At 37.9% G+C, this 15,244-nt stretch overlaps 1 protein-coding gene across 1 annotated transcript in view; it reads left to right on the plus strand.

Annotated features, from left to right (window-relative positions):
- The window catches only part of LOC103505018, a 46,673-nt gene extending 40,970 nt beyond the window's left edge, over positions 1-5,703 (plus strand). The window contains exons 5-10 of the mRNA XM_026820420.1: positions 663-787; positions 924-1,025; positions 1,819-1,956; positions 2,204-2,299; positions 4,899-5,133; positions 5,582-5,703. Coding sequence (XP_026676221.1) covers positions 663-787; positions 924-1,025; positions 1,819-1,956; positions 2,204-2,299; positions 4,899-5,133; positions 5,582-5,699 — 814 coding nt within the window. The 3' untranslated portion in view covers positions 5,700-5,703. The remainder of the gene's footprint in view (positions 1-662; positions 788-923; positions 1,026-1,818; positions 1,957-2,203; positions 2,300-4,898; positions 5,134-5,581) is intronic.
- Positions 5,704-15,244: the final 9,541 nt, after the last annotated feature.

Here is a 15,244-nt window from a genome sequence, read left to right on the forward strand (position 1 = left end):
GAAGGAAGAAAAGGAGGGAGAGAGAGAGCAAAAGAGAATGAAAGAAATGGGGAGAGAGAAATGGAAAGTATGGAGAATTAAAAAGGGAAAGAGAGAAAGGAAGAAAGAGGGAAAAGAGAGAAAGATTAAAAGGGAAATTGGAAGAGTGAGAAAGAAAGGGGGAAGAGAAAACGAGAAAGAAAGGGAGGGACAGGGAATTAAGAGAGAAATAAAGGGGAAAAGAGAAGAGGGAGAAGAGGGAGAAGAAGAAAGGAGGGATGAGAAAATGGGAAATGGGATATTATTACGTTGGTATTTGAAATTGTAATTCGGGGGGTGTGGGAAATCAAATGAAAAATGTTCGGAAATGATGTATAGAAAGGGAATTGATTAATTGAACGTGAAAAAGAAGAAAGCTGGCATCTTTATTTCTGAAGGAGGAGGCGAGAAAGCATACATTACACTCAGGAATAGCTTGTTCTACAGCTACACATATTCACATTAAGGAGGGTGTGAATTCTGAATAAATACTAACTGACGTATTCACTTATGTGTACCTACATCTCGACTTATAAAAATCAGCGATGTTCCCTTCACAAGCATAACAATACTCTCACAAAAATAATATTGAACAAAAGTATATGGTAATAAATGACATCAACTTGGAAAATGTTTTTGTGTAGAAACATGCTAGTATGGTCCCGAGTCTACGAGTCTCATACTGAAATCCATTTTGCCTTCAAACTTTCAAACCTACAAGTGCACTTGACTGAACCACAAGTATCAAAGGTCCAACATAATATGGACAGTAGGTAAACCCAGGGATAATAATTGGTTAATTGCTAATGCTGTGATATCCACAATTTTGAAAAGGAGCCTAACTGCTTCACCACAAATAAGTCAATATCATACATGTTAATAAATAAGTTATGTTTTGTTTCCAGGTGAGATGAATGTACTCTACTTGTTCACCAGATACAAGTTCAACTGGGATGAAGTGGACTACAGTATTTTCTCAACGTACAACATGGTTACCAACCTCTTCGGTAAGATTTTTTTTTCTTTTTTACTTTAGTGACCCATTAAGAACTGTTAAAGGTGAGTTTACATTCTCAAGCCTGTTTTCAAAAGTGATTCGTAGCGTGTGAACGCAGGCTGGCTTGAGCGTGTAACCCCACCGTAACATTCAACGTGCTTTCTCCAAGCCGCTGTGGTTTTGAAGAAAGTACTAAAGTACTGTGTCCAGCAGTAAACATAGTTAACAATGGTTGATGTTTGGGTCAACTTTATTAGTAGTGGGACTCCGGGGAAGTTATAGCTTCCTATCTAAATGAAGATTTAATTGGTGTTCTACTTTCTACTGATGAAGAGGGACTGTAAATTATCTGCTCTCGCCTGACTGAAATAGCTAGGTACGTAGGTAAATTCTATGGCACCCCTTTTTGTGTCCCCCAGGTACCTTGTATTATAATTATTTATGAATAGGTGTCCTATATTATAATTAGAAATTTATTATATTAAATTTTATTTACTTATTTCTAACATCTTGATAAACAAAAGTACTTTTCTGGGTCAATCTGCTAAGGTGAAGAAAGGTACATAATTATGGTGACACAAACTAAAGGTGTGTCCACAGATAGTCGACCGGTCGTCGATCGATGTCGACTGAACCAACCACACTGCCTTGACTACAAATAGATTCACCTCTCGACGGCCGGTCGACTATGTTTGGACACACCTTAACAGACAAACTAAAAATGTAAAATCGTCTAGTTAAAACCTGAAACTCTCAACTCTCTTCTTTCGATCAATTATATCTTAACCCCTTCTGTTCCTCAGGTACCATGTTCAGCGTTGGAGTCTTCAGTCACTTGCTTCAAATTGATGATGCTCTTATCGGTGTCATATCTTGTATGAGCAAGATTCTTGCCGGCTTCGTGTATGCGTTTGCCGCAACTCCGTTTGTGTTTTATTTAGGTAAGTGTAATGTTTTGTTGAAATTATGGGACAAAAGATAATCGGCAAAAGTATATATATTTTCTTTAGGTAGGTATTCAAAGATTTCAAGGTTTGATAGAGGGCACTGTAATAAATTACTGAGGATGTATCGTATCAAAGTTGGAGAGAGAAGAAAGACAGGATACGAGAAAGCTGTTACAGTCATTCCGAAAACGAACGTGATCTGTTTAGGATAAGTGTATTACATTTATATTTTATTTTCCAGGTGCTCTTGTAGATATTGTGAACGGTACCTCATTCATTGCCATGAGGTCGATTATTTCCAAAATGGTGCCTCCAGATGAGCCCTCCTTTTCTTTTTGTCTCTCATCTGTCTCTTTTTTCTATGACTCTCTCCTTCTCTTTCTATCTCTTGCTACCTTTCCCCTTTCTTTATTCTTTTTTATTTCTCTCTTTCTTCACGTCTTCCTTCAAATACTCTTTCTTCTCACCTGTTTCTGAACATCTTCTCTTCATCTCTCTCTTTACTCTCTGTCTCTCTGTCTCTCTCTCTCTCTATCTTTCTCGCTCCTATGGGAAATACGTCAGCGAATGTGGTGTTATTTCGCCATTTTTAGTTTGTCTTACTGTATTACCTTCATGCTTACTTTTTTCCATTTAACCCCCTACTACTCCCATCCTCCCTCTCTCCCCTCTCCTCCTCCCCCCCACTCCTCCTTCCAGAGAGTTTTACTATTAGAAAAGTAAAATTAAATATTAATGCGCCCTTCAATTCCCCAAACATGTTGGAAAATGCGGTTTCGCTCGCTACTTTTTTTCAGATGATGCTTGTGCTTTTTTCAATTCTTTTTCTTTTTCTGCTGATTCTTTTTCTCTCTCTCTCTTTTTTTTTTTTTTTTTTTTTTTTTTTTTTTTTTTTTTGGTACCTACTAGGTCGCAGAATTCCCGCTTGGTGCGAACTTTATCCTGAGCAGATAAGGTGCGTTTTCCGAAGGTGCAGATAAAATGCATTTTCCGAAGGTGCAGATAAGGTGCATTTTCCGAAGGTGCAGATAAGGTGCGTTTTCCGAACGGCTGCGGCTGGCTTTCTCCTATCCTGTCTTCCTCCTCTATTCGATTTTTGGACGATAATGCCTTCGTTGCGTTGTCTCCGTTGTTACGATTTTAAACCGATCTCGAGTTATGAGAGATTTTCGGTGACAAAGCACGGGCAACCTGTTAGCATATTTCTAGATAATTAGTAACCCAATACATATTCCTATTGTTGTTCTAAAGAACTTTCCTTGACTTGAACTATGAAGTAATGCAAGGTTGTTTCTAAAGTTTTCTAATACCTATCTATACATAGTAGGCACTGGGTAGGTATCTAACTATCTATACTTTATTAGCTATCATAAATCACAGAGTATGACCATTATACATCTTCTTACATTATCTGCTTCACTGGTTCAAGGTTACCTATGATAGGTATGCTAATGTCCTATTTCCTTTTCCTTTGGTACCTACCTACCTACCCATCTACCAAGTACCTACCTACCTGCCTGTGACGAGGAATTGGACTTTCTGTTACGTAAACTCTAGGTAACCTTAAATAGGTAGGTACTTAAAATACTTATATTTGAATAGGAGCATCAGAAAGGTAATTGTTAACAACTAAATAGTGGCTTACAACAAAGGTTCTGTCCGTATTTGAACCATGTGTAGAGGGAGCGGAGAGTTAATGAGCAAATAGGTAAATAGACGATGTACACGTTTTCGTACAGATAAAGATAATTAAATAGAAAACAAGGGAATAAAGTCCCTCCCTACATTTTCGCACTCTTTTGAGTTTATTCGCGCGTAAAACACGTGATAACGATAAAATAAATATGGCCTGGCTAGGGGACGTTAAACAGAGAGTATTAGACTAGCGTCTGGCTGTGGGACTATAAACAGGGAGGAGAATAGCTAACCCTAACCAGCCTAGCTAGCTGGCTGTTTCAAAGGGTTCTCCCTGCTTTTAAAGAATAAGCACAAGTCTTCACGATGGTTGACTGCGGTTCAGGACGAACCAATTAAACATGGCTACAGACCATCATCCCGGTGTATGGCAGATACAAAAAGATGTCTTTTCTTTACTCTGCCAACACCATTCGGCGAAAGCTAAAGCCGCTACAACAACAACAACAACAACAACAACACCAACAACAACAACAACAACAACAACAACATAAAATAAATAAATATCTATACATAGGTGCTAGGCTACTAGGTACAAGATAAATACATAGGTAAATAAATATAGGTACATACCTAATACCTAACCTCCTCCCAACTAACTGTAAACTGTATCGCTCGTGTCAGTAAATAAGTATGTACATACATACCTACTTGGTTCAGAAAACTTCTCTGGTCATCCAAATGTGCCATTGCTCGAGCATCATGAGCACGTTGCCCTCTGAAAAGACGTTAGGCGAGATTCAAACACGCGACCTGCCTAGGTAGTTATAGAATCAGGTATTTTCAAATAAACATCTCACCTTCTCAAATACCTTACGGTACCTACAAGAGTAATTATAATGAATTAGAGGCATGTATGTAGGTACCAAATTACCTACCAACATAATGGATAATAAATTTATTGTTAGTTAAGTACCTACATACTTATCATCCCATAATAATTAATAATTACATAATAGGCAAGTAGGTCTACAGTTTTTCCTCTTCACCTATTACTTACATAATCTTCAATTCTCTTCTTTCGACCATTGTCCATCCAATTTTGATTAAATTTTATGACCATTTCTCCAACATGTACGCAATACGCCCAAATATGTGTCCCAAATTTGTATCCCGTAGTATATCCCTCATCAGATGGGCGATAAGAGACACAATACTTCCCATTTGGGTGCTGGGTTTACCCATTTATTTAGTTCTTTAGTATTTATTTAATTATTTATTCTTTTTATTTATTTTTTCAGGCATAGCCCTTTCTGGCGTTATCCTCAAACATACAGGGTACTACGGGGTCTACTCCATCTCCCTCGTCCTCTACACATTCAGCTTTATCTACGGGGTGTTCTTTATCTATGAACTTCCACCCAACTACACCCAGGATGCGACCTCCGGAGGCCTGCCCTCGAAACCACCGACCTCTGACGGCCTTCCGTCCAAACCAGAGAACGTGTCTTTCCTCAAGGACTTTTTCGACGTTAGGTACATATAGCACTATTATTATTATTCTTATTATTATTTTCTATCATTTTATTTTTTGAGGACTAAATTTCTTTTAGCCTGCAGCCAACCTAATAGTTAGCTTGGAGGGTAGCGCGTCTGCGTTGTAAGCGCTAGGTCGCGGGTTAGATTCCCACCCGGGGCCGATTCATCCTAAACAGATAAGGTTCGTTCTCGGAACGGCTGGCTTTCTCCTATCCTGTCTTTTTCCTCTCTTCGCTTTCGGGACGATTAGACCTTAGCAGTTATACATAGTTCCCTCTATCAAATCTCTTGAGAAAAACCATGTATTTAAAGTTCATGTTATCAAACTTTTTTTTTTCCTTCTACCTTATTACAAATTTATTTGCCCTTTCTTATCTCCTTTTCGTGTCACTTGAAGGTAATGGTATCTTTCTTCTAAACAAAACTCTTATGTTTCTTGTGTTAGGTATATCAAGGACACATTTGCCGTGGCGTTCAAGAATGGCGAGTACAACAGGAAGAAGAGGGTGATTCTGATCATGGTAGTCATGATTGTGGTGTTTGGACCTATTCAGGGTAAGTAGTACCCTTACTAAGTATTTACTTACTAAGTACCCTATTGAGTAACTGTGGCACCTGCTTTGGTGTCGTTATTCCAGAAAAACAGAGGAAAACAAAACTTACTAAGTGCCCTATTGAGTAACTGTGGCACCTGCTTTGGTGTCGTTATTCCAGAAAAACAGAGGAAAACAAAAACTGAGGTGGAAAACGGAAGGGTGAAAAAGAGAGAGAGAGAGAGAGAGAGAGAGAGAGAGAGAGAGAGAGAGAGAGAGAGAGAGAGAGAGAGAGAGAGAGTCTCAATCAGCCCTAACTAGGGTGATTGCTCTGGGCCTCATATTTCGGCCTTATAATGAAAATGCTTAAAAAATCCTTGCAAAAAAAATCTTGAACTTTTACCTATATATAGAACCTCTTTTCTATCTTTGGAATAGATTCAGGAATTTTTGTTATTTCTCATTCATACAACCTAGCACCTACCCACATAGTACCTACCAGCTCTATATACCTAATATTCAAGAGGAGGGAGAGAATATTGAAAGCCATATTACATGATGTTATTACACCCGGGGTTGTTATTGTATGGCGCCATGGAATATCATGTGGGAACAAAACATCCCATTCAACCGTCCATATCCAGGGGGAGAGGGGATTTTTCCCCCTTTATTTTTTTCCCACCAGAACGAGGGATCCCCCCCCATTTATTTTTTCCCACCAAAACGTATTTGCGAGACGAATTTTCACCTTTTTATATGTCCTTTAAAAAAAGGGGCTATAAAATAGCTTCATAACAAGAGAGAACTACTTATCGTCAAGAAAGAGAAGGGAGAAGAAAGACAGGATAGGAAGAAGCCAACCGTCCCGAGAACGAACCTTATATGGTTTAGGATAAAATAAGGCCTGGCGGGAATCGAACCAGCAAACTACTGCCTACTGCTCATTCTGTAATCTATGCCATTTTATCAAAACGGGATTGCGGGAGTTAGAATCCTCTTCTGGTAACTTGCACCTACCGGTGCCATGGTGGTGAAATTTGTGTGAATGCCTGGAAACTTTTGTAAGTATGCAATGTGCTTTACACAATTCATATGTCAATATTCTGGCATTGTATGATTCATTGGGAGACTCCAGGATTTTAATCGAGTCTAAACAGAATGTTACCTGGGTAGGTTTTCTGGTGACGATTTTGATAAAAGGCAATAAGCTCGTTTGGTACCTACCTACAAAAAACCCTTTTTCATCTAACATAAATGTTACTCGATTTGGAAAAACCACATCAACTTCTCTATTCATCTCTCTCTCTCTCTCTCTCTCTCTCTCTCTCTCTCTCTCTCTCCCAAAACAATATATTTGGTGAACGTTTTACATCATTGAAAAGCTCTGAAAAAAAGTAATTTGGGAAACAAAAAGGAACAACCGTAATATGCCACAGAACAAATAGCATTATCCTCTGTATCTCTCTCTCTCTATCTCTCTGTCTCTCTCTTTCTTTCTAACCCTCCTTTTCTTTTTGTCTCTCATCTGTCTCTTTTTTCTATGACTCTCTCTTTCTCTTGCTACCTTTCCCCTTTCTTTATTCTTGATTATTTCTCTCTATCTTCCTCTTTCTTCACGTCTTCCTTCAAATCCTCTTTCTTCTCACCTGTTTCTGAACATCTTCTCTTCATTTCTCTCTTTACTCTCTGTCTCTCTCTCTCTGTCTGTCTGTCTGTCTCTCTCTCTCTCTCTCTCTCTCTCTCTCGCTCCTATGGGAAATACGTCAGCGTGTTATTTGGCCATTTGTAGTTTGCCTTACTGTGTTACCTTCATGCTTACTTTTTTCCATTTAACCACCTACTACTCCCATCCTCCCTCTCTCCCCTCTCCTCCTCCCCCCACTCTTCCTTCCAAAGAGTTTTACTATTAGAAAAGTAAGATTAAATATTAATGCGCCCTTCAATTCCCCAAACATGTTGGAAAATGCGGTTTTGCTCGCTTCTTTTTTTCAGAGGATGTTTGTGCTTTTTTCAATTGTTTCTTTTTCTGCTGGTTCTTTTTTTTTTGTTTTTTTTTTTTTTTTTTCTTCTTCGGCTCGGGCCCCGTTTTTTTACTTTTCCTCTCCTCTTCTCTCTTACTGATACGATTATCTTATTTTTATTCCTTATGAGCCTCAATCGTTTCGATGTTTTTTCTTTCCCCATGTTACGTTTTTACTCTATTTTTTTTTTTTTTTTTTGCTTGTTCTCTGGAAGCGATTGAAGTCTTAGGGATAGAGAGAAAAATAGGACGAAGGAACGGAGAAGGAGGAAGAGGAGAATTTTGCATAATTATTATCAACCAATGTTAGAGGAAAAAAGGGACATAAGGAGAAGATGAAGAAGAAAGAGGAGGAGAAAAAGAAGAAGAAGGACAAGAAGATCATAATGGAACTAAGAGAAAGGGAATATAAGAAATTTGAAAAGAAAAACATCTGTGACACTGACATTACGACCAGAGAAAGAAGGAGGAGGAAAGAGGAACGGAGGAGGAGAAGGAGGAAAAAGAAAGGGGAGGAAGAGGAGAAGGAGGGGTGGTTGTCCTAATTAAAAAAAAACTTTCCCTTTTTTTCTCTCTTTTATGACTTGATCGTAAAAATTCAAAACCCCAAAAAGCACTCTACAAATCTACAATGTGTCCCAAAATATTTGACACTCTTGGCCTGCCATAGGTATTTTCTTCTTCAATAGGTTTGATAGAGGAGACTGTAGGTCGAAGAGAGAAGGAGGACAGGATAGGAGAAATTCAGCCGTTCCGAGAACGAACCTTATATCATCAGGATAAATACAACAAGAACAACAACTACAACACCAAACCGCACGCTTCTAAGAGGTCAAGGTAGAAAACGATGTTCTAAATACTCGTAGTAAATGCTCGTTACTCGTAGGTACTTATCTCGTTCTGAATAAGCTGTCCTCCTTTTCTTGTTCTAAATATGATGTTTTCTTTCCCATTTCTTGGAATAGCTTCCCGACCCTCACAGATGTTACCCTACAACACCAAACCGCACGCTTCTAAGAGGTCAAGGTAGAAAACGATGTTCTAAATACTCGTAGTAAATGCTCGTTACTCGTAGGTACTTATCTCGTTCTGAATAAGCTGTCCTCCTTTTCTTGTTCTAAATATGATGTTTTCTTTCCCATTTCTTGGAATAGCTTCCCGACCCTCACAGATGTTACCGTTTCCCTAACGTGCACGCTGCAAGCTTGCACGCTCCTGGCAACTCTTTCAGCTGCCAAGATTTGCGTTTTGCCAAGAGAAGGGGAAGGAGAAAGAAAGAAAAAGGGAGGTGAATTTATACGGAGAAAATAATGTATGTAGTCAGCTCCCATGGCGTAGTGGTCACTTCGCTCGCCTTGAACGCGGGAGACCCGGGTTCGATTCCCGGCGCGGGGTCAAGAAATTTGTATCATGCAAATGATTGATTCCGTGACTGGCTGTTGCGCTGCCCACTCAGCCTCGTGAGGAAAATGAGTAGCTACGATATATAAATGCGCATAGCGACCGGTGCCAGCATGGTAGGTAAACATTGGATTTTAGGATTATTAAGATATTGGGAAAATCCTAAAATGCTGCAGTGAACACCAAAGTTGTGACATAATAACACAAAGAAACTGCATTTACATTACATAATGTATGTAGGTTTGTACTGTTGTAGGTAGGTAAGGTACCTATACTTTATATCGACACCTTTTGAGTGGGGAGGAGAGACAAAAATACGTAAGCTTTTCCTTGCAAAAAAAGTGTGGAAATTTACCTACTAGCTACAGGCTAACTTTGAAAAGAAAAAAAACAGGGTGTCCTTGAAAAAGGCATTATAAGAAGGCTGATGCTCTCTGCGAATAAAATGAAAAATTAATATCTAATTATATAAGTAGGTAAGTTCCTCAAATCTCAAATTTGAAATTTCATACTAACCTATACAACTTCACTGAATGCTGGAAACATGTAAAAGGCCATTCTCCATACCTAATACCTACCTATGCATTATGCATCTACCTCATATTTCTCTGACAAAATACTAACTCTCATCCTCTCTCTCTTTCTCTCCCTCCCTTTTTTCCTCCATTTCTCTTTCTCTCGTACTCTTCATCTCTCTCTCTCTCTCTCTCTCTCTCTCTCTCTCTCTCTCTCTCTCTCCCTCCCTCCTCTCTGCTCCCTCCCTCTCCCTTTCCTGTGTGTGTATTTTTTTTGGTCTCACACAATTTTGTCCAATTTTCATCAAATAAAAAACTGGGAGGAAAAAAAAAAGACCATCGTATCAAGAAATTAATTAAAAAATACGAGGGACAAGAGTACCTAACGAATTAACGAATCTGTGATGTTTTACACAGTGGAACTTTTTTTCCCTCCTTGTGGATATTTCAGTGGACCATAGTCAGGAGGTAGGTCCACAAGGAAACCCTCTGCCAACAGGCTGAAACGAGCGATCACTCATATTCAGGTTGGACAACAGAGGTATGTCACTACATCGACATCCGCCAACTAAAGCAACCTCCATGCTGAAACTAAAGGACTTGAAATTGTATGAACATCTCCCTCTTGCCTCCCTCCTCCGTTTCCGCCCCCCCCCCCGCCCCCCCCCCCCCGCCCCTTATTCTTGCAAAACATGAACTAAAGCGACCTCCTGGTTTACGGCAAGACAAAGCAACCTCTCATGGCGTAACTAAAGGATTGAAATTTTGTTGTACGCAATCCACGTCAGTAGTCCACAAAATGTGACAGAAAAGTGATAATACAAAACTTTCGCGCGAGGTACGGTGCTGCGGTTGGCGTATTTTGTTCGCTTTTTGGCGGTTTTCAGCTATACGGTGACTTAAACGTGTTTAGAGATATTATTGTGTAAAGTTACAATAAGAAGAACACGCTGAATAAGTAATCATTCGTAGTAGAATAAAGGAAAGTCGTGTGATGTTTCACACCAGAATTTTTTTAGACTCTTTTTTTTTCCCTATCCCATGCCCATGTCAGCGTTGAAATGTTGCAGCCTAGCAGAAAGCCCGTATAATCCACGAGTACACCTAACTCACCTAAAGGGATTTGTCGTTTTTATTTGTTTATTATTTATTAATTATTATATTATTATTTATTATTATTATATATCCTTTATTATCTATATTATGTATTATTATTATTATTACTATTATATGCTATCACTATATATCTATTATTATTATCATATTATTATTATTATTATTTATTATTATTATTATACTGTTATTATTATTATTATTTCATGTTGGAAGACTAAAATATATATGTAGACTAAAATAAATACCTATGAGTATGTATAAAATAAATACCTAAATCCCCTGCGTAACCTTCCTATGTAGATACCTGGCTATCTAAACCACCTAGCCACCTACTATACTAACCAGGGCCTTATTTGGGGGGGGGAGGGCCCCCCCTTCCCCCCGAGCTTCATTTTTCTCCTTTACTGCAGGCCAGACTCAGAAAATTTGGAGCATACACAAGGTAGCAGAAAAGCCTGATTAGTTACTCCCTGACTGACTTTGGGGACAATTTTCCTCAGCAAAATACGAACTGCCATAAAAAAGGTAAAATAAAGTTTGGAAATGTAGAAAGACATGGGTGGAATATACAGAAGTTGTGGAAGAAAAATACCTCTATGAATGTAAATGTAAGCCAGGCTCTACAAAACACTCTGAGATATCCCCACTCTAAACTCAAGCTGACAGAAATAACTTCTCTGCCGCTTTTACAAAGTGCCGTCACCATGGTAAGCAAGTAGTCTCGTGTGATAAGTGGGGTAGCTTACAGCATGTGAGTTAACAAAGAATACCTCAAGTGAAATCTAAAACTCTTTTCTTTTTTTTAATGGTCTCAGCATTTACATAATTATTTTTTAGCTTTCTTAATTTTGTCTTCAGATTTTTTTTTATTCATTTTATTTGGTTTAATAACTTTATTGCTAAATGAATATTGCATCTTGTTATCATATGCAGTGTACTTTTTTGTCTTTCTTTTCTTCCGATTTTGTTTGGAGTTTTATAGAAGGTCAGTTTAGTGTATTTTTTATTTATTAATTTTGTATCTCTCCCTTATTTACAATTCTTTTTGTTTTTAAAGCCTAAATTATTTAATCACCTTGTTTTTCTTGTTGTTTGGATATTTTTATTCTTCAAAACTGTCCTGTTTGTGTGTTTTGATATTTTATTTCCAGGTTTTCTTTGGAATAACTCTTTATTTCATATATTAATTAATAATTACCTACCGACGCGAACAATAACCATGCAAAGAACAACTGTGATGACATACAAAGAGTTATAATACAAAGTTCTAAACAACATCAAAAAGTCCCTAACTACTTACGAAAGATATTTCAAGATCTAAAGATAAATGTTAATAATGATATTATGTACACAAATGAAATGAACGGAATCTGCAGTTTCCTAAGGAAGAAGATAATACTATTTTAAAAATGAGTAAATTTGAAGATTTTTAAAATGTCACAAAATTTTCGTGAGAAAGAAGAAAGAATCCTATTATAGACAAAATCCAGACGCCTTTTGATTATTTGCGGTCTTATCGATTTGTTTTTGTGTTTTCCCTTGTGTGTTTCTGTTTTATGGTTTGATTTTAGCTATTTAGATTGAACTACATCAGGACAGTGAAATGAAAATGAGTTTAAACCAAGGAGCTATAAACAATACCTATTACATGTACATCAGTATTAATTAAACAAAATATGAAAAGTTCATGGTAAAAGAGCAAATGATATGAAAATTTGAATTAAAGTTGAAAATAATAATAATGAAAATTGTTGATGATGAGGAATGAAATATTCAAGTTTTACCAAAGTTGGAAAAGCTCGTTCTTTTGCATCTCCTCGTCCTCTTCCTTTACCTTTTCTTCTCCTCCGCCGCCTCCTCCTCCTCCTCATCCTTGCTCCCACGTTTTATTTCCTTCTCTCATCTTTTTTTTTCCTTTTATCCATCTTCTTCTTCTCCTTCTTCTTCTTCATCTGCTTCTTCGTCGTCGTCTTCTTCTTCTCCCTTTTCCAGCCTACTTTTATTGTCTTCTTCTTCTTCTTCTCTACCTCCTAGTTCATTCTTTCTTCCCTTCATCTTTACTTCTTCCTCTTTCTGACTACATTCTTCTTTCTGCTCCTCCTCTTCCATATCATCTTTCTTTATGCCTTTTCTTCTTTCCCTACCTTTACCTATCTCTCTCTCTTCTTCTTCTTCTTCTTCTTCTTTTTCTCCTTCTTCTTTGTCCTCTTTTTCTTCCCTGTGCCACGCGCTTTCCCTCAACAATATCAGAGGCATTTTATTTTTCATTGCTTTTCATTTTTTATTCCCAAAGACAACACTTTGTTTTTGAGAGGAATGAAGTCTGTTTCTCAAGCTCTGGTTGTATGCTTTTAGTATATGGTTACACGTGTAAGACGAAATATGATTCCATAGAGTCATGCGACATTTTTGTACGCACAGAAATGTCGTACAAAGAGCTAGAAAGATCTCTAACCATGCACGGACATACTCGGAAAACTCCAATTATTATACTATGTACTATTATCTCTATGCATGTACCACATGCCTATGTCAAACTTGAAAACGGCTACTTTCCCTGTCGCGTATAATATCTCTAGTAGCGCGGTCAAATTTTCTTGACTTGGCGGGGTGGGGCGGAGCGCTACCGCGCTCCTTAATGACATCTCTGTGACATGCACGAAAAAAGGTCACACTTAGTAATTATGTGGTCTCTAAATCTTACGCCCTCCATAAATTATCGGGGGCGGAGCGCTACCACGCTCCTCTTAATGACATCTCTGTGACATGCACGAAAAAAGGTCACACTTAGTAATTATGTGGTCTCTAAATCTTACGCCCTCCATAAATTATCGTATGTTTTCAGGTATGCTGACTTGAAAAAAGTGGTTATTTTGCCGATTTAAGAAGCTATAAGTATTACAGATGGACATATTTGAAAAATTTGAAGTGGCCATCTGGCCAGCGTAAGGTGCCACTTTTACCTCATACAATCGTTTTTGACACTTTATGGACATTTTTTTACTATCATTATCTTCATTTTACAGAATCGATTTGGGACAGCATATAAAAAAAATGTCAATATCAGGTCTTATGATGTTGTGTCCCTGAGGTAATTCCTGTGGCCTCCAGATAAGGTTACCTCTCCAATATTTAGTGTTTATTGGATAATAACCTTGTATCCTACGCTACCGCTTGAATCGTTCCCAAGAACAACGGCCTATGTGAAAAATTTCGATTTTTTTTTCTTTAGAATCGAGTCCTATGTGATCTCCTCGTTTTAATGCACTATTCAGTTTTGGGGGGAGAAAATCGGAAGTCGTTTTTTTTTTACCAACTTCGTGAAGATTTGAGTAAAATTTCAGAAGAACAACGGCCTAAGTGTGTAAAGTTTTTGCCTCGGGGCAGGATGTTTTCGGGGCAGGATGTTTTCGGATGTAAGTGAGAGTTTCATGTAAAAGGGCCGTTCCATGTGTAAAAAAACATAATTCTGGGATAAATTTTACATCTCTGTATTAAAATGTCTCTCCTGAAAAGTAACGAAAATAACATAGGCCGTGGCCTTCTTGGGAACGATTCCTTAATGTGGAAAGAAGTGAAAACTCCGAAAAGGGGGAAGGAAAAGGAAAAGGCTGATCAAAACCATGACTAATTCGACTAGTATAATTTAGGTAGGTACTATCATATTTTAGCAGTTCTAATTTGGGTGGTTGTGATAACAAAATGTTAACCAGGCAAAAGGAACGATTAGTATCTATGCAGTTGGGCATAACCAAAACATGTCCTCAGAGATCTAAATCGGATCCTTTCCCCCCGGGAGCCCGGGAATCAGCTCCAGGTCCATTAATACTTATCAGTTACCAAGAGAACATTTACTATTTATCAAGGAAATACTTACCATTTACCAAGGAAGTACTTATTTATCATTCCCTTGCCCCCCACTTACCACTCACCACCCAAATTATCGCAAAAGAAGAGTCTCAGAAATCAAATTAGAGCAGGTACCCCTATTGGTATGAAAAAAAGCAGATGATATTTTGGACATTGGATGTTAAACTGGTTCCAATGATGAGCAAGATTTGAAATAACTGCGGCGCGTGAGACGGTGTGCTTTTATTTGAAGGGAATTACTACTTGAGTAGTGGACAAAACTGAATCAAAAGTGTATTAGGTAATTTCGGGTAAAATTTGTACCAAAACTATCAGACTGAATCGAAGTAAAGAAGAGTTGAATTTAGCTTTCGGAAATGGAAAAGATTCCGATGGGGGGCCATCTTGGATTTCCTATGGTTTTGTACAGGCACTACCTATCACGCCAAAAGAATGGAAACAATCTTCAGAAGGGGAAATTCCAAGAATAAAATACGACTTTTCTCTACATAAGTAGTACCTATACCTTACCTACTTATAGTCGGTACCAAATCCAAACTGAATCCAATTCCAACTGTGAAAATGTCTTGCAAAATTTGAAAAGTCAAAAGTTACCTCTAGTTTTTTTTCTACTTAATTAGGTAGTAAAATATTAGAGTCTGCCAACAAGTATT

The sequence above is a fragment of the Diaphorina citri genome, unplaced genomic scaffold (assembly GCF_000475195.1).
Source record: "Diaphorina citri unplaced genomic scaffold, Diaci psyllid genome assembly version 1.1 scaffold145, whole genome shotgun sequence".
NCBI lineage: Eukaryota > Metazoa > Arthropoda > Insecta > Hemiptera > Psyllidae > Diaphorina > Diaphorina citri.